This window comes from Vitis riparia, chromosome 15, assembly GCF_004353265.1.
Source record: "Vitis riparia cultivar Riparia Gloire de Montpellier isolate 1030 chromosome 15, EGFV_Vit.rip_1.0, whole genome shotgun sequence".
NCBI classification, from domain to species: domain Eukaryota; kingdom Viridiplantae; phylum Streptophyta; class Magnoliopsida; order Vitales; family Vitaceae; genus Vitis; species Vitis riparia.
The window spans coordinates 2,933,308-2,957,343 of NC_048445.1; the positions used below are offsets into that span (position 1 = coordinate 2,933,308).

The window sequence follows — 24,036 nt, forward strand, 5'->3', positions numbered from 1 at the left end:
AAAGTATATACAAGGCACTTAAAAAGGCCAAAAAAAAAAAAACACAAGGGGGATTGAGTTACACAGAATCAAGAGACACTCTCCCACACCTCCTCTCCCATTTGGCTAAGAAGCCCTCTAAGAAACCCCTTTTCACTGTCTTCTTCAAAATACAAGAAAATGCCCCTACTTTGGGTGGATTGAATTAGTTTGATGGTCAATCAATCTTAAGAAATAATCAACGTAAATTTGATCTCAACCAATTTTTAATCCAAGTTCAATTCAATTCAACCTTATTTTTCTAATCTTGGGTTAAATTCAGTTTAATTGGATTGGATTCAAGTTAATTGAGTAATGATTTAAAAAAAGAAATTAAATTTATTTATGTATTTATACCAAAATTTAAAGAATTACTTTTACTCACCTCCCCTAAGATTTGGGTAAAATCCATTTAAACCCCATTAATTTGAAATTTTACCGAAAACCTCCCTTATTTTCAATTAAATAGGAAATGAATGAAATTAAATAATAAGAAAGATTTTTAACCAAATTTCACACCAATGAGGACTAAATATATTCAACTCAAACACGAGGGAAAGTGAGGCCGTAAATTCATTATGTCTTTCTTGTACCTAACCAAAAGAAGTACATCATGATCTTCATTGACAGAAATTTGACCGGACCAAGCCGGCCAAATTGCACCCATTGCACCCATACCGGAAATGAAGTGGCTCAAGGTTCTCTTGAGATGACATTTCTAACAAGCAGGGTTGATTTTCTATGGTGTAAGGAAGCATTGGTTCAAATAATAACATCATGTTTTACGAGCTTCTGGGATAACATTTTCACAGAGCTCACAGAATCAAAATTAAAATTTGGAAACCACTGGATGTTTCAAAACTCTGAAATTAATTTCCTATGAACTCCAGTACGAATTGTGAATTGGTATTCTCCTAGACATTCAGCTACTAATAGTTGGGAAATACAGATTCACCCACCAGCTGAGTCTCTCTCTCTATTTGGAGCGCAACCCAGGGACATTCCTGAGACCCATCTTGCCGAGAATGAGCTTTGGAATGGCTGGAGGGTTGTCAAGGCCCATGGTTCGGCTGAACTCATTCGCAAGCTCCACAAGCCTGACCTTGTCCCGACCCACCTTCTTATTCGAATTGTAGTATCCAAGCCATGCTTGGTATGCTGCTTCTTTGCTCTTCATCTCCACTTGGGACAGCGCCCGCTCCACCTGCAACATATACACGCAAGTGTGTCATAACACAGATCAAATCTTGTATGTCATTTCAATACTGAGAATTTGCTATACGAGATAAAGCTGTGTTTTCCATGCCAAATACATTATTATATGCGTTTTGGATTATTTTTATTCAAGTATTCTTGAAGCCTTCCTGGGGAAAAAGGAAGAAAATGAAAAAACAAGAGCAGAAAGATGGCCCACACTCACCTTTTTCCTTGTGTCGGGATCAACTAAAGGTGCTTCAGCCTTTGTTATCGGCAAATCCTTGGCAGTAGACAAGAAGAATTCCTCCCAAGGTGCCAGTAACAATATGCCTTGCCCTTCTTTACCCTTACGCCCAGTTCTACCAAGTCGATGTATATACTGTTCTTTATCAGATGGCAAACCGACCTGAAATTACAGAAATATATTTTCTAGATTCAAGCCCATAGCAGTCTGAAGAGATATCTTCAAATCTTTATACTAAATCCACAGCATAAAGCAAGTTCAAATCTAGTTTGAATATAAAAGAATGAGAAAACAAAAACTAAAAGAGTCAGGGTCCTTCACTGCAAACTTGGGAACAGAAATGCTCTAAATGAACTAAGATTCAAGAAGAATAAAATGCAGCCAATTTGCAAGAGAAAACATATTTTCAGGAATTGTTATTAAGAAAAATATAAGAAATTATCATCATATTACCTGAATAACAAGGGTAACATCTGGGTAATCAACTCCACGTGCTGATACATCAGAAGTCACCAAAATAAGGCCTTTTGACTTCCGAAATTCATCAGACACCCTGGTTCTATAACCCTGTGGCTTTCTTGAATGGATTTCTCGAACATTCAAGTTTAGCTCACCAAGAAGGTCAGCAACAAGTCTTGTGACCATTGCAGTAGTGCAGAACACAAGAACCTGCATAAACCTGATACTTGGTCATACAGTTCAGATAGGTGTCAAGAGAACAAAAATCATGCACACAAGCAACATCTCAGTGTCTCAAAATTAGTTAGGAAAAACCATGATGTATGGATTCCAAATCCTGTATCGATACTCATGGCAAGTAGAAAGGTTCAATCACGTCTTGACTGGAACGACAGTATCTAACATCCATCCTTAAACCTTTCTGAACTACCTTAATTTTTTTAGAACAATTTACTTCTCTTTTTGCAGATGTATTTTCCCATTTCTTTAACCCAGAAAAGAAAAACCCTCTTTAGTTAAGATAATAGGAAACAAACTTTTGGCCTACAAAGCTGTACCTTATAGTCAACATCATCTGCAATATGATCTTTTAGAAGAGCATACAGTAGTAAAAAATGCTTGTCCAGTGGAGCAATTATGTGGGTCTGCCTGACCTGAAATCATGTAAAATCTTAAGAATTGAGATACTAATAGAATTTAAAGAGTACAAAAACGACACAACAAATACAGTTGATAAGTGATCTACCTGTGAGTGTGTCTCTTCACTACCCTCTTGAACTGTATTGATAAACTCATGATCTCTTTTCAAAGCAATATGACAGATTTGACGAACCTAAATACCAAAAAGGATCTTCAGAATTTCAATTAAATCAATAAGAGACAAATTTCACACACTAAAATACAGAAAGAAACCTCTTCTGGGACTGTGGCAGAGAACAGCAGTGTTTGTCGCTGTTTTGGAACAGCAGCAATGATCTTCTCAATGTCTTTACGAAATCCCATGTCTAATAAATGGTCAGCTTCATCAAGTACAAGGACTTTGACACCCATCAGACGAGTTGCAAATCCTGCTGTATTCTCAATATGGTCCTTTAGCCGTCCAGGGGTAGCTACAAGAATCTGTAAATATCACAAGGCCCACAAATAAAATATTTCCCAATTAACAATTTCAAGATGAAAATTAATTTGCTTTTATTGAGGTTTTCAGATTGCAGAGCATATGTGCAGCACATGCAAATGGCAAAGACCCTGCTTTTGATTGGTTGTATCAAGGAATCATTTTTCTTCCTTTTTCCTCCTATTTTTCTGGGTTCAGTCTTTACCGTTCTCAGCTTCCAACCAAGCAAAAGGAATAACTAGGGGCATGGCCACCTGATGCATGAAACTTGTTCTCTTTCAATGGTAAGAAACTAACCTGGCATGGATTTGCTTGCATGCGTTTCTGTTCTAGAGCAAGCCTTGTACCCCCTATCACAACTTGAACACCAAGCGAGGGATGATACTTCAACAGGGTATTAGCCTCTGCAGCAGCTTGACTTGCAAGCTCTCGAGTTGGGCAAATTACTAGCACAACAATTGGGGGTCGCTTTTGATCGCGGCTAATGGGAGGTGATTTTACAAGAATTTCAATTGATGGAAGCTGAAACCAAGAACTTAAAAAATTAGTGTCATCAGAGGCATTAATCAGAGACAACTGATATAGGGGCAAGGTACATCCATCTCCATCATTTATAGCTCAGGGAATTTCAGCACCCTAGGAATCTTCTACGGACTTGACAATGGCAAATCCCATGTTCTTTCTTTCGTTCTTTTTGTTATTTACCAGGGATATCCAAATTCATAAAAATAACAAAATTTTCCTACTTTATTGTTTTTTTTCTTTTAGAATCAATAATTCTTCCAAAATAAAAAGAATAAATAATTTCTCTAAAATAAAAGAAAAAGTTAACAATAGAAAATAGAGCACAGCTTTTTTTTATCGATAGGTAAATTTTTCATTCCCATTGGGGCTTGAATCTGGAATTTGCCACAAAGAAATGTGCTTTACCACTTGAGCAACCATGACAAGCAACCAATCATGAATCTTTCTTCACACAAAAAGTTTTTTTTTTGTTTTTTTAATGTTCCATAAATAATCCTTAAGAAAACAAATAATTTTGAAAATGAAAATGCCAAAGGAAATGGAGTATGGAATCATTCAAAAACTCAAAGGGAGCATGAAAATCCTAAATTATAGATGGAAGATCTGTGGATCATCTTTCCTTCAGTCATAGGCATATATGCACTCAATCATAAATAACAGTTAAGTGTTTTACCAAAAATGCGACAGTTTTCCCAGTGCCTGTTTTAGCTTTGGCTAGAACATCCTTACCTATAAAAACACAACTCACCAGAGTAAGCCCCACAGAAATCTGAGAATTAAAGAAACATACTAAATAGAATAAATGGGAACATAAACAACGGTAAAATAGAAATATATAATCTTTTGGTATCTCTTGGTTGCATTTGCAGTTAGTTCATGCAATTCCACTTATGTTTCATAACATTTCTTCAAGGACAGCTTTGATATCTCTCATGAGTCATGAAAATCAACAAACATCATCATTCAACCATAAATCTTAAGCAACTTTAACTAAAACATTCATTCCCAAGTTTCTAAGTTGGGATGAAAATTTTAATTCAGAATTTCTTTCCACTGCTGTGTTAGTACTCAATCTGAAAAAAACCTGTGAATACAAACAAGATATAGCTTCAATTCAGAAACCCTTCTCCGAAGGTCATAGACAAACAAACCTTTGAGGATGACAGGAAGGGTTGCCTCCTGAACCACAGTCATCTTCTCATACCCTGCATCTTTGATTGCTTTTAATGACAATGGAGAGATTGGACATTGATCAAACCTGCCAATATTCATGGAAGTCAGATGTTTAGGCAACAACCCTTAAACCTTTGTAACCATAATTCCCATAGAAGTTAAACCTTCGCTCAATTGGTTTGCATTCTAAGCACCATTTCTCCATAATTCTGCGTTCTTTCCTATTTCAATACAATTAATCAAAAACCGAAAAGAAGTGTTTTGAGTAGACATACCTGGTCTCACTTAGGTAAGAGTCACTTTTTCCAGTCGAACTCCTAGGTACCGCTTCCTTGGCAGCTGCCCCAAACAAAGAACTTGCATTCTTCTTCAAAACTTCATCATGGTCGTCATCATCATCATCCTCTTCTTCTTCTTCTTCACTATCTTCCTCACTCAGCAAACCTTTAAAACTACCCTTCAATTCCTCATCCTCATCCTCATCTTCCGAGACCAAATGTGCTTGTTTTTGGGGCCCTCTGTCACCTCTCCTTAAACCCCCACCACCTCTTCCATTTTCACCTCTCCTTAAACCCCCACCACCTCTTCCATTTTCACCTCTCCTTAAACCCCCACCACCTCTTCCATTTGCACCTCTCCTTAAACCCCCACCACCTCTTTCATTTTCACCTCTCCTCAAACCCCCACCACCTCTTTCATTTTCACCTCTCCTCAAACCCCCAAAACCTCCTCGGTCACCCCTATACCCCGAATCAAAATCTCTCCTAGAACCCAAATCCGAATCTCTCCCACCTCTCTTCGACAATGTCGAATTCCCACCTCTAAAACTGCGAATTTGCTTTCGAGAATGCATTTCATCGTCGTCATCATCATCCTCTATACCTGATTCACTCTCATATCGCGTTCTGGCAACCGAGTTAGGCCCATTCTTCCTCGAACTCCTAGAAAATGACTCAGCTGAGCTCCGACCTCTTCTCCTGTTAAAATCACCGAACTCGTCAGATTCAATCTCTCTCGTCCTCTTCATTGAATCTCTACCACTTCTACCTGTACCGCGCTCTCCCTCCGAGTCATCGTCGTTAAAGCGAGTACGAAACGAGTCATCCTTCAACCCGCTGACCCAGTCACTGAGTTCAGCCTCGTCCTCCATGAGACTCTTCGAAACCTTAACCTCTCCTCTGAATCCGGATGTGGAACTTGGTCTTGGTCGGGATGAGCGAGTCGAGAGCCTCCGGGGACCGAAGTGGTGACTCGGCGGCGGAGCAAGCCCTAGGTATTTAAGCTTAAATGGGAAAACCCGACCGAAAATGGGCAATGTCCGAGAATATTGGTTGGCGGGTTTGAGGTTCATGGATTGGAAACGAGACACCGGAAGACAAGGATTGAGGAAACGGAATGGTGGGAGGATTTTCACAGGCATGGCAGAGTCACCAGTGCCGGATTTTCCCGTTTTCCGGTTGGCTTATATGGTGAATGTGACCAGAGTTGAAGGTTTGCCGGAGGCTTTGGTGAGGGAATGGAGTAGAGAGGATAGGGTTTAGGGTTTAAGGTAGTCGTGTGACTGCCACGGCCACGGAGAGGGTTTAAGGGGAAAGAGGAAAAGTGATATAATGCACATGGAACGACGTCGTATTTATCTTTTCAGAAAGACATCTTAAAAGCCTCATTTGATGGGTTGTGTAGTCAAAAGAAGTTGGATTTGAGCCTAAGCCCTCTTGAATGGTGGGTCTATGGGCCAGGTGTTGGCCCAAAGGTCCATCAAACAAGTCGAATTACTCAAATCCAATCCAATGTTCCCTTCCTCTCCCATGTGAGGATTTGAGTGATTGATGAATAATGTTGTACAAAATCAAATGATTTTGTCTAAATGTTTTATCTCACTAAATTTACAATACAAATATTCTTAATTTTATAATATATATATATATATATATATATATAAGGTATAAAATTATCAATTCAATTTTTCAATCATTTTTCTTTAACATTATTCATCTTATGCTAAGAACAATGGTTTGTAAAAGTTAAAAAAAATATTTCCAAAGTTTCTTACTTGATTTGGAGATCTCTTCTTGATTGGTTGATTTGGAAAATATACAAATAAAGGTTCCCATCTTTGGGATGGTTAATATGTTTAGAGATTAATTTCTTATTTTCGATTTGCCTTTAATCCATGTTAGTGGTAGAAGAAAAAATGAAAAAGATAAGGAAGAAAATATAAATTTTTTATTTTCTTTGGTTGTCCATGAAAAATTGATGGAAAAAAAAATTATTAAAGAATTTATTTTCCTTTGTTTGGTTCAAGGAAGGAAAAACAAAGTTAATGTTAAAATAAATAAATAAATAATATAGAACTTTATTCAAAAACTCATGAACCTCAAAATTTATTTTAAAAACAAAAATGGAATAACTATGAAAGTATAAAATTTAATTTTAGTAATGGTATAAAATAGATTCTATAAGAGAATGATTAATTAGGAAAAAAGAAAAAAAAGGAGGATACTTGAGAGGAGACCTTTATAAGAGAAGAGCGAGGAGAAGACCCCTATTCTTTTCCTTCTTCCACAATATTGGAGACAAAAGTAAAAGAAGAAAAAAGAGAGAGGTCAGAGCTTACATGACAAAAACCTAACGATGATTGTAGGGGATAACATCATCACGGGTTAATAGTAAGTAAAGCAACGAAATTGAAATAATTGTGATAATAATTGTTATTCCTATGTACTCTCCTTTCTAAGTAAAAAGAGAAAAAGAGAAAGGTCAGAACTTACATAACAGAAACCTAACGGTGATTGTAGTGGATAACATCATCACAGGTTAATGGTGAGTAAAGTAATAAAATTAAGATGATTGTGATAATAATTGTTATTCCTATGTACTCTCGTTTCTAAGTAAAAAGAGAAAAAGAGGGAGGTCAGATCTTATATGACAGAAACCTAACGGTGATTGTAGTGGACAATGTTATTACGGGTTAACGGTGAGTAAAGTAACAAAATTGAGATGATTGTGATAATAATTGTTATTCCTATATACTCTCGCTTCTAGCTCCTAGAGAAAGAGAAAGAGTGTGTGTAAGAAAGAGATTGATTTGTTAAGAGTGGATGGAGAAAAATACCCAATAAAGAAATAGTATCAAACTAATAATTATGGAAGTTACTATTGATTAAGTTGAAAGAGACATTTAGCATTTCAAACAACACAACTTCCAAGAGATGTTTACTAATATGACATGAGATTGCAATTTAATAATATGAATTATCATAATCAAATTAACCAGTACAATAATTTATCACTTCTCTCATAAGTATATAGGGACAATGTCTGAGCTAGACTGTGAACCTAGCATTTACCATTGATGTTTGAAAAAGTTGTAATGTAGAGCATTCTTCCACCTCAATAAGAAAATTAAGTCCTTTCAGCTTTAATACAAGACTATGAACCTAGCATGGTTCTAGTTCTCAAGTGGCATCAAAAACCAAAGGTCACCATTTGGTTCATATTTAGTTAGTCAAGACTACTTTCAATCTATATTTGTTATAAATTGATCAACTAAGATTGAATCTAATTAAACTATGATCGATGCAAATGCATGAGTCGTTTCACATCCACATGTATATATACTTTTCTATATATTAAGGCGTTTCCAAGGGGAAGGAGTTCCCTCCTTGAATACTTTTAGTCTCATAAACTCAAAAAATAATGAATTATACATCAAGTTCTATAATTTTTTTTTTCATCCTATGCTATACCATTTTTTTTATTGCTCTTTTGTTTTATTTTCTTCAATAATTTTTTTTTTATCTTTTTCTATAATATCTAAACATAAAAAGAATTTTTTCTTCCTTAATACTTTTTAAAACTAAACATGAACATATAGCATGGCCACCAAAAATTCTTGAGCTTACAGCTCCATTGAAAGCACAACTTCAGGCCCCAGAAACAAGTCAATTTTCCAGACGAATGAGCCATACATCACAGAGAAATAAAATGATTCCCATGAAAAAAAAAATACAGAATAATTAGTAGTTCAGAAACAAAGCAGCAGTCCTTGAAGAAATTATAACCAAGTCCTGTATGGGGAGAAAAATGGAGGCCACCCCTCAAAAAACAAAAGGCCCTGTACCTTTCCCTCTCCCCCATTTTCTCTATTCTTTCTTTCCTTTTCATGATTCTGTAAATACTCAAAAGTCTAAAGTTAAAGTTTTTGTTCAGTTTTCATCTCCCAAGTTCCCCAAAGTTTCAGTCTACTAGTGACCACAGAAAAAAATGTGTCACCATTAGAACATGGAGGGACAATGTCCCCTACTTCCCCAAAGTTCTGAAAAAGAGAAGGTTAAAATTACTGAACTACTTCTGTATTAGCTCATGTCCACCAGCCCTACAGGCAGCTCTAACCTATATCCTTTCTGGACTAAGTTGAAACTCATGAATTTCCCAGCGAAGAGTTGGTGCTCCACCTTGCAAGATTTTGAAGGAACTGCATCACCTCCTTGGTGTCGCGCAGCGAGTGGGAAGCCTTTGTCTCTTTGGGGACGGACGAAACAATAATCGGGTACCCCTCTCCTCGAGTTGTTATCATCTGGAAGCATTGATATTGGAAGAATATAAAAAATGAATCCTGAAGAACAGCAGATCAAGAAATTAGGAAATAATTGTTGATTCTATACCTTAAATGCATCTTCATCAGTACGGTCATCCCCTAAGTATATAGGGACAACATCTGAGCTATCAAAACCAAGCGTATCGAGAAGATACTCAAGGGCATGACCCTTGTCCCATTCTATAAGAGGGCGAACCTCAAGGACCTGTTCAAAAAACCTCTGAAAATCAGAAAAAAAATAAAATAAAATAAATTTTCTGATAGCTAGCTTAGAATTTTGTCACATTGGAAATGGCTGATCATTACTAAACCTTTTTCCCCCTAGTAACCCGAAAATCTGGATAATCTTCCAGCACAGATTCTACCACTTCTTTAAGGGCGTTGGTGTCCTGATCAAGTTTAACACATATGAATGGATACTGTTTGACAAAGCTTAAATTCAAGTCTATGAGTCACACATCCACCAAGGGTAGCATACCGGTCTAATTACCTTTTGATGGACGCATCGGAAATGAACCGACACGCAGAACTTGTTGTCCTCAACCCTCGAGCCTTTTATGTTCTTGGTTCGTGTAGTCAGCAGCCTGAAAATCTGCCAAAAAAAAAAATTGAAAACACACAAAAGCATTGTAGGGTCTCTTTTAATAATGCCACATAGGGGAATGTTCTTACCCCTTCAACTTTAGGTAAGAAGTCTGCAGCAGGTTGGAAGAGGACAATCTCATTGCCCTACAAAGAAATGAAACTTATTATCAGCATATCAAACATAAGAAAACATTTTTCGAAAGTACTTTGTTTCCGAAAATTGTATTAATTCAAGGGTTTCGCATGTCAATAAGAGTTAAATGTAAGTAAAGATCAATCTGACCTTTTCATCGACAACCCTGCGATGGTGTTCTTGACCTCCAAACCTATTCGAGCATACTGGAGAGATGATGTCCATTCCATGGCTTCCTGCATAGTAAATATCGTCCAATTTGACAAAGTCCTGAACCTAGAATTGAGAGAAACAGTATAATACAAACAACAGAAGTACAAAACAATGTTAATATGCTTAAGCAAATGCATTAAGTTTATGAATATAACATGACTTTTCCATCAATTAATCATGTGTTATTTACCTTCTCCCGACGCCTTCCACTGATGATGGCGGTAGGGTAACATTCAGCCACTTCACGAACCGCTGATCGCATCTGCAATTCATTTCAAATATCTCCATAAGTAGGGCTGCAGCTGTTGGCTAATGTTGAAAAGCATAACCCTAAAAATTTTCTATACTTGAATTATAATGGAGCAATGATCTAAATAGTTAGAGGAAACCAAATTCTAGCTTAACATGATTGTTATCGTGATGATATGCAAATTTTTGTATTAAAGGTACCGTTTCAGTCATGAAAGCCTTGTCAGGATCCTCTACAATGTCTGAGAGAGTCCCATCATAATCGAGAAACACAACAATTTTCTTATTCTGTATTGCACTCATCATCTGCTCAAATTCATCCAATGCAGAAGGGTGCTCCATCTGCTCATGAGCCACCAAAGAATAAGCCAATCTCATCATGATGGTATAACAAAATGTAAGATAGGAAATGGCCAGACACAACTAAACTTATTACAATTAGTAGAATGTGTAGAAGATGGTTTTAGTAGACGATGATCGCATGAGAAATCGTAGATAATATCTATAACAAAACCTTAACCCCTAAGTAATGTTTAATTCTAAGAAAGTATTAAAGAAATAAAAAAAATACTAAGAAAAATTATTCTGTCGTATTTTGTTTTATTATGAAAATGAGTAAAGGAAGTCAAATTTAGACAAATATTAAGTACTACTTGAGGTAGGCATAAATGATGATGGGGAGCTTACAATCCAAGAGCTGTATGAATCCCAAATCGCATCCTCCCTCTCATCAAACTTTGTTTTTGGGATGGGTTCCATGTCCATGTCCAGAGTTTGTGATGGTAGGTGTACAAACCCCATTGAGATAGATCCCTCAAGAGTTGGATTTGTTCCTCTTGGAATGGTATGTAGCCTGCAAGGTCAAGTGCTCAATTTGTCACCATAGAGTCATGTTAATTAATTAAACTATCTAATATCGTATGAGCATTAATATCAATCTATATTCAATTTAATCATAGTCACGTACCCCATTAATAAAACAGTCACAAATTGACTAAATACCGGTTATTTTGATTAGGCAATATGTCAAATTGTTAATCTAGTTGGTCAAACCCTAGCCTTGTTAATTGACATATTTGATACTAATAGTTGACAGTTGAGTAGCATTATCTGAATCATGCAAAAGGTTCATAAAATCATAGCTTAAAGCATGGCTTTTCGGTACTGATAGCAACTTAAAATACTTTTCTTCATGGGAGCCAAAAAGAAGGTACATAGAACCTTATCCTCCAACCAAAAGAAAGAACATCATCTTATCTAAGACTATGTGCAAGTTGCAATCAAGAAACTCACATTATAAAGGTGGAGGACTAAGAAACAAAGACAACAAGCCTTAGGCCTCATTCAAGCCACACATTTATGATCTTCCCTAAATCAAACAACACACAAATTAAAAGACGTGTAGTACGTGTCCGAGTTATCATTTTCTAGCTAAGAACAAAGCCTTTAGCATCAAACTAGGAATGGATTCAATACATTGAAAAAAGTTAACCATATGGCGACATAGAATACTGTATATGAGCCAACACGAAACATTATTTTCTTCAACGTAATGAAAGATTCAACAAAAATGAAAAGGATCGATGTGATCTATCATAAAAATAAACTAGTTTTATGTTAGGGTTTAGTGCTTAAAAAATGAGATTTGAAACTTTGTTTTTGAAAATCTATATCAGTCATAACCTTCTAATGTTTGTTAGCTCGAAGGGTATAGTAAATATTATGTGAACAATACAATACGATGTAGTTAGCATCTATTTATAGCTTCAAACCAAGTATAATGCGCATTATTGTTAGCTAACGACGGATAATATATGTTTTTTTCAATTTCTTTATGTACGTAAGAGAGATCTTGCTCCAATTAATTAGATATAAATAGGAGAAATTTTATCTTGTCACCATAAAAAATCCTTCTTATAACATACCTTGATAATGATATTTTTAGGAATTACCATTTCTAAAGTCGTTTTCTATTTAGAAAACAAAAAAAAAGGAAAAACTATATTTTTATCCAACTACTTTTTGACTATCAAAAAGAATAAAGCTTTTAGTTTTGAATTAGTGATCCATAACTAAAGAAGCTAAAGAAAAGGACAATATTAGGGTCAATGAATTATACGATGAAATGACATCAACAAATGCTAACAATATTACTTTCATAAAACATTGGATACCGTACTAATACAAACAAAGCGAGATAATGATAGAAGCCATAATGAAGAAAGCTAATCAATGATTAATAATTAATCTCAAATCTATTAACTTAACAAAAAATAATTATCAATTATATTTCATGGCTCAAATTGTCTTTTTCTAAATTTGAAATAAAAAGTGCTTTTCATATATAAAAAAATAAAGCATCGTAAAGAAACGTACACCAAAGAAGCTTAATTATAAGGGAAATCGAAAACCTCAAAAAATATATAAATAAAAATAGAAATAAAGAAAACGGAAATCCTCTTGCAATGACTCTAGCACCCTTTCCCAGGAAGGCAGCAAAACCGTTGAAACTCATTCCATGGCAATGGTATTATTGTCTTCTTCTAATTAGAGGTGCCACGTCATCATGTTTGCTAACATGCACCGTGAAGAAAAAAATAATGCATTCGAATTATTATTAAAAAAATCCTAATAATTCACCTACTCACATCAAGTAGGAGGCGGAACCCAGCAAATTTTATGAAGAAGATTGCACTGAAAATTTTGTAAAATAGTTTTAAAAAACGTAAATAAATAATCAAACAGAATCAGATATTTAGATTCTCAAGATTCAGCTCCGTTGAGTTCACGAATCACGATCACCGGAAAATTTATTCATTTCCAGCAATCCTGCCACCACGGCTCATGTTAGCAAAATCTCACCGAGAAAATTAAGGAAAAAATTTTCTCTCTCTTGCTCACCCGATCATCAATGGTCTGTCGCGGTCGTCGTCGAAGTCTCTGCATGACGACCGGAGAATAAAAAAGCATGCAGAGCGGAGCCAAACAAGGACCAAAACCCACCAAGAAAGAACCAACCCATGACATTTTCCAGGAAAAAAACCATCTCAGAATATAAATATTCCAGCAAAAATTGAAGTGAAACGAGAAATGGGTGATCGGAAAACCGAATTCTGAAAATGGGTTTCGATAAAAAATAAAAATGAAAACAGTGGGTTTACAAGAGTTGGCGGAGATCACAGAAATAACACAAAGAGAAATGATTTCATACGCAAATGCATATACATAAATGGATATAGATGTTTGTATGTGTATATAAAAGGAGGAATTGTAGGGAAGAAAAACGTACCAATACGCAGAAAAGGCTTTGGCTTCAATGGAAAAAATGGAGCTTTTTCAAAAGCTATGGAGAGATGGAGAAAAGAAGTGGAAATGAAGAAGAAGAGGGTTTATTTAAAGAGCTGGTAAGAGATTGATTATGGAAAACTCGAAATTCACGGCCTGGATTTTCCATATTTACAAATCAGTAATCCATGTTACCCCTAAACTTTGGGTATTTATGAAATGGTAAGAGGTTTTAACCTTCCCCAAAATTTACCTTATTTGCCAAAATGACACCTATGTCTCTTATTTTTAATTTTAAAAATTAATTTAATAATTTTTTTATTATTATTATAATTCAGCTTTAAAAGGCCAAAAAAAAAAAACATGATTTCATTATGATTATTTTAAGAATCTGATTAGATTTTAGGGTTTATGCAAAGGGTTGATGGAATTTATGACTTGTCTTATATATATAGATATTAGAAAAATTAGAAAAAATAATAATAAAATATTAATATTTTTAGAAAACGTATAATGCTTGATTTATTTTGTTAAAAATATTTCTAACTTTGAGTAAATAGTTTTAGGGCCTAAATTGCTTTGATACGAAGTTGGTGGCGTTCATGACTAATTTGGCAAGTTTATAATGGAAAATGTAATAAATACAATAAAATGACAATTTTTGTGGAAAATGTGGGAAGCTTTTCAAGGGGAATATTTATTTCTAGAATGGTTGTTTCATTAAAAAAAAAAGTAGGGTATTAAAAAAAGTTTTGGATGTATTTAATTAATTATATAATTAAAATAATTGAAAAGGTTTTGTAATAATTGCCCTCCATTGAAAAAGACAATGAACCAATGGGAAAGCCATGGATTTATAAGTCACTATTGTAAAGCACTTTAAAAATATATTTATCATTTAAAAGGATGCCTCAAAATTCAAAATATTTGAAATTTAAAGGAATTTGTACATATTTATTTTTGGAAATCAAAATAATTTTTAATAAAAATAATTTTAATATATATATATATATATATATATATAAGGAAAATTCAATTAATAATGATTCATAGTTGGTCTAGAGTTTTTCTTTAAAAGGAATTACATGTATATTTTGGTTTTCCAAATATAACAAAGAAATTATTTCTTTCCTATTTTATATAATTAGTAGAATATTTTGTTAGGCAGGTCTACTGGCGTTTAGTGTAAAAATAATAAAATATGTTAATTTCATGACCAATAATTTTTGATAAAAAGTTTTGTTTTCACATATTTAACTAAAGAAGCCAACGATCATAATTCAACGAATATCATCCTTTAATAGATTTCAATGGTTGAAAACTAGGACTCTAAATGAAGTCATAAATTATTTAATATAAATCGATGTATTCAATCAATTATTGAAAATTAATGGTATATATGCAGCTTTAAAGGTCAATGACTTCATAAAAACTATCAAAACTAGTTTAAAATGATACGGTATCGGAAATTTTTTCTAATCCATTGAACAATTATAAGTATTTAACTATAATGTATAATTGATTAATTCTAATAATAGATATAAAATACAACCACTAATAAACTCGATTAAAACGTTCTTTTTCATTTTTTATTTATACACTTTTTATAAGATATTAAAATACTTTTTATTTAAGTTTTGCAGTTTGAACCTTTCAATTGAACCACATGGGAGAAAATAGTGATTTTCTAAGGGTCACCAAAGAGATATGGTGATATTTAAGTGGCTAAAAAATAAATACTAAATAACCTTAAGTTTCTAGAAACTCGGCAGCAACCGTTAACAGGTAAGTCGGCTGACCGCAGAAACCGTTTTTGTCCAGCCGATCATGCCGACTGTCAACCACTACTGGCGGGTCCTGTCGGCCCAAATTTAGGTGGGCCGGAGCAAAGGCCTAGGCCCACCTCAATGGCAACCCAAAATAATTATCTACCAATTAATTTACAATCATGTAAATTTTACTCCATGAATTAAATTGTTATGATGAATCTGATTTCACTTCTACTTTCAAATTTTTATTTTAAAATAAAAAAATGAAAAAAAAAAGTCGCCTTTAATAACCTATTTTTGCCTTTTATTTTTAAAATTTGATTGGAGAAATAAAAAATAAATAAAAGTATCATTTTTTATTCCCAAATTTTAAAAAATAAATAAAAATTAAGTGAAGAATTAATAATTGGGATTCAATCTCTAACTTTTTTTTTTTTTTTCTATCAAAGGAGCAACAAGAATGCCACCTAAAAAATAATTTCCAAAAACTATCAAACAATTCATTGAAAATTCCAGCTAAAAAAATGATTTTGAAATTTTTTTGTTTTTAGTATAAAAAATAAAACTAAAATTAATAAAAGTGTTTAATACTTATAAAAGGTTAAAATACAATTGAAAACAAAGTTGGAATTTTATTTGAACAACCCACAATTTTTTTTAATTTTCAAAATAGGAAAAGGACATTTAAAATTACCTTAATACCCTTCCATCCCATCTTCTTCATTGTTTCAAATTCAAAAATAAAAGAAAAAAGAAACAAGACAGCATATATAAAATATCAAGTTCACATTTCTCAAATAGAAAAAAAAAATATAAGTAAAACAATAACCAAATATAACATTAATAGCATATTTAGTCATTGTTTTTAAAAGCAGTTTGAAAACAATTTTTGAAAATGTTTTATAGAATAAAAATTTATTTAAAAACCTAATGTATTTTTAAATATGTTTTAAAAATAATTTTTTATGATCAATATTTTATTTTTAATCATTTTATATGTTTATATAATTATTTTTAAAAATAATTTTTAAAAATAAGTGAAAATAACTTAAAATAATTAAAAGATGTTATTAGAAAACAGTCTGTTTTTTATTTGTAGGAAAAAAAAATTATATTATTAAACATATTTTCTTATTTTTTATTTTGGAAAACAAAAAACTATTATAGAATACAATTACCAAACACACCCTAATATTTTTTTTAAATGATTAACATACTAAATATATTAATACATATTAATGAACTCCACAATAGCATTTTCCTTTATTTATTTATGTTTATTTTTATACTATTATCCTTTTAATGAATGGCCATAAGGCCCATAACATGAGTTGTTTGGATCTCCAACACCAAAATTATTGGTTCCAACAAAAGGGGGTCCCCAACACTAGAAAGCAAAAGCCATGCAATTTATTTAGTTCCTTAGAGAAAAAGCCAATTGTGGCTCTTCAAAAGTGTGGTAGCCGACCATTGCTATTGGGTTTCCAAGTGGCCAATGAGAACTTTTCCAAACACCCCCCCACAATCTCCTTCCAACATTTTCCTCAATAAAATTATAGACTCCAAGCCAATTTTTTTAACCCAATGCATAATCATTTAGTGCTCAAACCCCCTTTTTTGCTCCCTAATCTTTATTAAACTAATCGCCTCCCCTTTAATCTATCAACCTTTCCATGTGGTGGCTTCTTAGGATCACACATGGTCGATTTTCGACACCAATAATGAGATCGTTTAGGGAATAAGTGGAATGTTAATGGCTTCTTGGGCCCTATCTTGCTTTTTGATTGTGAATGTGATTAGAATAATAAAAAGTCGTTATCCATTAAGGGTTTAGAGGAATTAAGTGTCTTTAGTTTAGTGGCATAGATGGAAATGGTACAATCATTGATACTCCCATGCACTTATCTTATAGTTTTAAAGGTTTGTTTTTAGGAGGCGATGGTTATTTTTTTAGTGATTTTTAGTGGAATGCCACTTGAATTCCGGTATGTATTCGTGTTTGCTTTATTGCAACCCAAAAGCTACTCTTAAAGTATAAGACACTCAAAATGCAAAAGTGATTTTTTTTTTTAATTAAAGGCCGGTAAAAAAAACACGTATGAACGAGATTTTAAAAGTTAATACAAAAATATATGGGTTACTGACAGAAGTCAAATTTGTCCATGTACAATGGAACTCTTGAACGATGATTTATATAGGTCTTTCAAATTAGATTTGTTTTAACACACGATGATTGTAATGTTTTAGATAAAATTATCTTATTTATGATGTTTTATATCATATTGTTATACTTTTTTTTTATTAAATTATTTGATTTATATTTGTCACTTAATATAAATATAAGGTTATTGGTTTTCATTTTTCTAAAAAATATAGGAGTCCAATTTTGGCTCCAAATGGAATAAACTTAATCAAACGAAAAATCATACTAAGAGTTCGTTGAATAGTGATTTTAGAAAGTATTTATAATATTTTTAATACCTATAAATTTTTATCATTCAAAAATATTAAAATTTTTTTCTAAAATTATTATCAAACATACTCTAAAAATGTGTTTAAGTGATTTTAAAAAGTGTTTTTAGACTTTTTAACGCTTAAAATTTTTTATCTTTCAAGTATTAAAAATATTAAAAACATTTCCTATAATCACTACCAAATACACTCTAAAATGCATTTAATAATTATTATAGGAAGTATTTATAATAATTCTAACATTTGAAATAAAAATCACTGTCAACTCTTTCTAAAATCAAGTCAAACGTTCTCTAAATCAAATTGGGTGTGTTTGGTTCTATAACTACATCGGTTTTGATATTGTTTCAATTTATGAAAATATATGAACTTGATTATGTTTTCGTGGTGAGTCAAAACCAACCTAACACGAAGGATGTGACCCCCCTACCATGAAAATTCAAAGGTTATGTTTTATTAGCAAGCCTAGCCCAACTGGCATTCGAGCCCATGAGAACAAGCTCTAGGCTGCTAATTCGAATCTGACCCAATTGATTCTGCCTGAGAAACAAATCTCCATGGGCTACGCACTGGGGCCATGATTGCTGGCCCCCATAGTCCATTGACAATCGGTAGGTCCTGTTCAGTTAAATAATTGGGCTGGAAATTGTGTCTAAGCTTGGTAACATGTGTTTTGGGCCTGACCTACCTTGGCCCAAAAAAGCCCACTCCAATGAGAACAACCGTTCCATGCCTCGGGTGCATCCATATTTTTTAGCACGGAATCAAAGGTTTGACACCATTTTCAAAAATCAGCTTTTTAGGAATAGTTTTTAAAAGCAAAGCGATTTTTTCAACATATTCTTCATGAACTGAAATATAAAAGTTCTCAAAATATTTTTCATATTTTCAATTATTACTCATTAATTTATTTTTATTTTTTAAAAAAAAAAACCTATTTTCAATCAACAAACAAATAGAGTCTCTTTATGACACTATCTTTAAAAACCCGAAAATTATATCAAACTTTAAGATCGACCCACACGACACAAGTCAACCCAACAACTCGAACTTAGAGGTCGAGAACATGAGACCCATGACCAAGACTTTGGGCCCTAACAATGTGACTAATCGAAAGTGGCCTAGCCATTTAACTAAACACCGACCAAAATGGTAATAGAAGTTGCGGAGTGACATAGTCACATCATCCCAACGAATCAGTCTAAGATTTGAAGGTGGCGACTACCCTACATGCGTGTCCAATGGTGGACACAAGGGTCGAGTGGCTCACAGAGATTAAGTCTTGGGAGTATGGACAAATAGATGAAGAGGAGAGGTGAAGAAGATGATATGATGCCATGTGGTCCTTCCAATAATTCCCCCTTATGGCTTTGGCCTACACCTTGGCCCCTCCCAAAGGTGCAGACCAGTTCATCAAAGTAACTTGTTTTGAATTTTGTTCCATACTAAGGAGTTGGATTTAGACGTTTAATCCAATGGGCTGCACTGCCTGCACAATACTCTACGTCCAAGTCCATGCTAACCCTCGTGACGTGGCGGCATTCCATTGGAGGAGTTGTTTTGCCCTTTTGACCTTTTTGACTTTTTTCGTTTTGGCCAATGTTCGACTGCCACGTCGATCGAGTAGGGAATTATTGTGGTGGGGGCCACAGTGGATTTTGCTCTTTGGGGACCAACAAAAGGTAGCCTTAAATGAGCTTTTGGAGGGCTTGGGGAAACCATAAGACCATGAATTGACCAGAGGAGGTCGATCATTGGTGATGAATTTGGTGTTGGATCAATCTGAACCGTTCATTTGGCGGACCCTGTTTTGCATAAAAGGTTGTGATATTTTGAGTCCTTTCATTTTCAAAAATTGAATTTTCCTTTTTTAATTAATTTAAAAATGAAATAGTCGACTCCAATATATTTTTGTCTTTAGTTTATAATTAAATGGTTATATATTTACTTATTTTATTATGAGTGTGTTTGACAGTAATTTTAAAAAGTGTTTTTAATTTTTTTAACTCTTTAATAATAAAAATTTGTAAATATTAGAAATATTAAAAATATTTTTTAAAATTATTATTAAATAAGTTTTAAGACTTTTATAAAATTTAAATAATTAGAGCATTTTTAAAAGCAATTTTTTAGTTTAAAAAAATGTTTCACAAACTTTTAATAGAAAATAATTTTTTTTTTAGGATAAATGTTTTAAAAAATAATTTGAATTTCAATTGATTTTTTATAGTATCGTGAGTAAAAAAGGAAAAAATAAAAATAAAAATACTTTAAATATTTCTTTTTATAGTGCACATACTACCTTTTATGGATGTAAGCCTAAAAAAATTATTTTTCATATTTAAACTTCAAATAAAATTCTATTTTTAAAAAAATAATTAAAGATTGTTTTTAAATTTATTTCTTAAGAATTACTTTTAAAACCTTACCAAACAAACCCTATTTTTTATGAATTTAAATTTCCATGTCATTATTTTTTAATTTCCAACACAATTTCATATCATTTTTTCACCTAATAAATCAAAAGAATTTTATTTATTTTATTTTATCATTTGCTACTTATAGGATCATATTTACTAATATTCATTCTGACCAAATAGATTACCGTGAAAAAAAATTAATTTTTATTAACTATACTAAATTTATGATATATAAAAATTTTTCCAAGAAAAAATCAATTCAAAATATTATAAGTTTATGGTCCGCTTCAAAACCGAAAGCTTTTCTTGATGAAGTCGTAAAAGAGAAGCCTTATTAAAAAAACAATTTTAAAAACATTTTCTAAAAGCAAAAAACAAAAAAAGAAGCTTTCAAACACACCAAAAAAACATTTTCTAAAACACCCACAATATAATAAATATTTAGGAGACACACGGTACACCCGGGTTAATCGGACCATGAAAGGGTCACAGGGTGAAGACAAACTTAGGGCTTGGAATTTTGGAAGTCGTTCCTTTTCAGTATCATTGGCATTTTTTGATTAATTAACGGCTAATTTTTACTCCACGATTCGCCGCTTATCGACTGCCACGTGGCCCCAACCTCCGATTGTGACTTGTCGTTCATCCAAGATGTGATGTGCTCTCATTGGTTGGTGTGACAAATGAACGTCTCACACGTGGCTTACTATGATTGGTTGGTGTTACTTCTTATTTATTTATTTTATAAATCCAAGACCACGTGGGTTGAATTAGTGTCACGTGCGTGTTTGCCTCTTGGCTCGTGATGGCTCACCAGCCAGCTTTCCAATTTTCACAAGAAATCCACCCATTTCTTTAGACTTTGGATCCAAAATTAAATAATTTCTAAATAAAATAATTGCTATTTTATAAAATAATAATAATAATAATAAAAAACTGAAATGATTTCCTTCGTATACTTATATTCAAATTAAATAAATTATATGCTAGAAGGAGAAAATATTTGAATAATCAAAATGGGTCATCCGGTGTATAAGAATAACTTTCCTTTTTTTCTCACTTTCCAAACACCTCCAAAGTCATTCCAACCCCAATTGCGGAGAGAGACCTCCACTAGTTGTGGGGGTGTGGTCCTCCCAATATTTCTACAGTAGAATCCATAACATTTCACAATCAAGGATCTGCTAGACAGGCATTTTAGATTTCCAAGGTGGGCCCTAAACTTTGTAATGTATGGCATCCAAAGTTTTTCACCCTTGATCTTTGGTACCCAGTATCGTAATATTCTTTGGGATGGTATCAAACTATCAATGTCTTCCTCCAATGTCATTTGACGACGCCTAAAAGTAGAAATTAGGATCCAATCCGTGGGTTTTCTTTTAATACTTGCCGTATTCTACACTCTCATCGATAAAACGGGTTTGAGATACAAATCAACTGACGTAAAAGTAAGCAGGCATGTGATAAATCAAATTAATAACTTAAAATGATTTAATAATTTAATTTAAATCATTAGATAAATTAATATATATTTGATAAAATAATTCAATAATATAATAAGTTAAAAATAATTCATATTTATATTTTAACTTTTTATCCTCGTTTATTTTAATTACTATCATGATTTCCTTTAGTACTTCGTAATCTTAATTGTTACTTAGCCTTATTTATTATAATTGTGACTTATAAAGATAAATATGTTAATATAATTAAAACTTTTAAAAGTTAAAAAACCCTTAAAAGAAAAATAGTGTGGAATATTCTCATAATCACTACAATTATTTAAATGTTTTTTTCTTGTGCGGGATTTGGATTGGGTAACCGTCCTAAATCTACCTTATTATCATCCTTCATAAAAATATAATTAAAGTATATATATATATATATGTGACGTATAATTTGTTACTTGGAATAGTATCCAATATTCTTGGCCAAACAAAGGCATCAACAATCCACTATGAAATTCCTACGTAATTTATTTCATGTAGGGGGATCTTTTATATTTAAGAAAATGATTAATATGGATAATTACTTTATTTGAGTTTATATTGGAAATATAAAATATTTGAAAGATTGCGCTTGTGTTACATATTAAAATAATTGAACCTATTTAATAATTAAAATAATTTTATATTTTGTTTCAAATGTAGCGAAAAATATAGAGTGTTGCCAAAAGTGTCAAACCCCTCATTGTCAATTGTTTTTAATAATAATTTTTGAAAACTAATTTATGATGTTTTAGAAAATAAAAGTTTATTTAGAAACCTAAAATATTTTTAACATATTTTTAATATTTAAAAATATGTTTTAAAAATGATTTGCATATCTAACAATCAGACAAATTAGTGAAAACATTCAAAAATAACTAAAAAAAATATTATTTTAAAATATTTTGTGATATTCAAATAAAAAAAAGTTTATAAACACTATATAAGTATAAGTATTTCTTAATCTAATATATATATTTTAAAGTTGTGACACTAGTTTAAAGTGAACAATAAATATTTGAATATACAATTGAATACGAATTGTTAAAAAAAATTCCTTTATTTTTTGTTATGGAAAAAAAAAAATAATTTTGAAAATGGTTGTCAAACAGTATTTTTATTTAATTACGATCTTTTAATATATTAAAATTATTCTTATATTTAATAAAGACCCTTTTAAAATATGATTCCAAATAAAAAATTCAATCACTCAGCACCAAAAACAACTTGTCTCTATTTCTCTTTTGCTAACACAAAAGTGTAATGCCACCCCAAACAACCCCTTGCTCCTCTCCAAAACTACTTTTAAAAATAATTTTTGATTCTTTAGAATATAAAATTATTTTTAAATTCATAAAATAGGTTTCATAGACTTTTGACAAAAAAAATAAACAATCTAATTTGTATCCATCATTTTTAGGATCAAATTTTAATTATTTTTTAGAATTATATTAACAACAATTGAAAATGTATAGAATATTTATAAAAATAAAACCCAAAATATTATTTTTTATATTTGATTTTTTAAATAGAAATTTGTTCAAAAATTATCATTTGAGAATTGTTTTAAAAAAATATTCCCAAGTGGTGACTTACAATCTTGAATTATTTTCTCCCCACTACTCAAAATCATAATTTACAATAAAGTTAATAAATCAAACAATTTAAGAATAAAGTTAGAAATATTAAATCATTTGGGTAGATGCAAGTGTGGAATGTGAATAAAACAATGGCCAACTTGGATTGCATCAAATTCATTATTTGTCATTTTGTTCAGATCCCGTAATTAAAAACTCTTTTATTCTCTTTTTTTATTCTAAATGCTTTAAAAAGGTGCTGATGATGGTGGCGCCGCCGTGGCCACAACCTCTTTCTACCACGGTTAAATTATAGGATATTAATCCTAAATCCTAAGTGGAAAAGCATGAGATGGTGGTTACGGAATCCCAAAGAATTATTAAAAAAATATGAAAATTATTCGAGTTTTGAATATAGGATTTTAGTTAGATTGTTAAATAGATTTACTGACACGTCATATATATATATATATATATATATATCTTATGAAATTAAATTTGAAGATTATCTAA

General features: G+C 32.3%; 2 protein-coding genes across 6 annotated transcripts; both read right to left on the minus strand.

Annotated features, from left to right (window-relative positions):
- Positions 1-569: 569 nt before the first annotated feature.
- Positions 570-6,319, minus strand: LOC117932311 (DEAD-box ATP-dependent RNA helicase 31-like). The gene is made up of 10 exons (XM_034853502.1): positions 5,009-6,319; positions 4,712-4,818; positions 4,234-4,289; positions 3,333-3,557; positions 2,831-3,037; positions 2,664-2,750; positions 2,476-2,571; positions 1,913-2,128; positions 1,439-1,621; positions 570-1,222 (listed from the first exon to the last, which is right to left on the minus strand). Exons 1-10 carry the CDS (start codon positions 6,151-6,153, stop codon positions 995-997), a joined length of 2,550 nt encoding a protein of 849 aa, XP_034709393.1. The 5' UTR covers positions 6,154-6,319; the 3' UTR covers positions 570-994.
- Positions 6,320-8,645: 2,326 nt separating this feature from the next.
- Positions 8,646-13,883, minus strand: LOC117931871 (probable trehalose-phosphate phosphatase D). Of its 5 annotated transcripts, XM_034852942.1 has the most exons (12): positions 13,803-13,863; positions 13,415-13,453; positions 13,154-13,342; positions 11,201-11,366; positions 10,715-10,855; positions 10,455-10,526; positions 10,202-10,327; positions 10,006-10,062; positions 9,812-9,925; positions 9,645-9,722; positions 9,401-9,538; positions 8,646-9,312 (listed from the first exon to the last, which is right to left on the minus strand). In XM_034852942.1, exons 4-12 carry the CDS (start codon positions 11,312-11,314, stop codon positions 9,157-9,159), a joined length of 996 nt encoding a protein of 331 aa, XP_034708833.1. In that variant the 5' UTR covers positions 11,315-11,366; positions 13,154-13,342; positions 13,415-13,453; positions 13,803-13,863; the 3' UTR covers positions 8,646-9,156. The 5 variants fall into 5 exon arrangements, with proteins under 5 accessions (XP_034708833.1, XP_034708831.1, XP_034708829.1 ...); XM_034852940.1 differs by lacking the exon at positions 13,154-13,342 and having other exon boundaries at positions 9,824-9,925; XM_034852938.1 differs by lacking the exon at positions 13,154-13,342.
- Between the last annotated feature and the right edge of the window lie 10,153 nt (positions 13,884-24,036).

What these genes read in the sequence shown, in the direction of transcription:
- LOC117932311 (XM_034853502.1), bottom strand. Translation starts at nt 6,153, where the DNA reads ATGCCTGTGAAAATCCTCCCACCATTCCGTTTCCTCAATCCTTGTCTT. An exon ending in TGCAAGCAAATCCATGCCAG is followed by an intron (nt 3,038 to 3,332) that starts GTTAGTTTCTTA and finishes TGATATTTACAG; the next exon opens with ATTCTTGTAGCTACCCCTGG. An exon ending in GTGAAGAGACACACTCACAG is followed by an intron (nt 2,572 to 2,663) that starts GTAGATCACTTA and finishes ACATGATTTCAG; the next exon opens with GTCAGGCAGACCCACATAAT.
- LOC117931871 (XM_034852938.1), bottom strand. An exon ending in AGGCTTTCATGACTGAAACG is followed by an intron (nt 10,527 to 10,714) that starts GTACCTTTAATA and finishes AATGAATTGCAG; the next exon opens with ATGCGATCAGCGGTTCGTGA. An exon ending in CTGATGAAGATGCATTTAAG is followed by an intron (nt 9,313 to 9,400) that starts GTATAGAATCAA and finishes CAATGCTTCCAG; the next exon opens with ATGATAACAACTCGAGGAGA.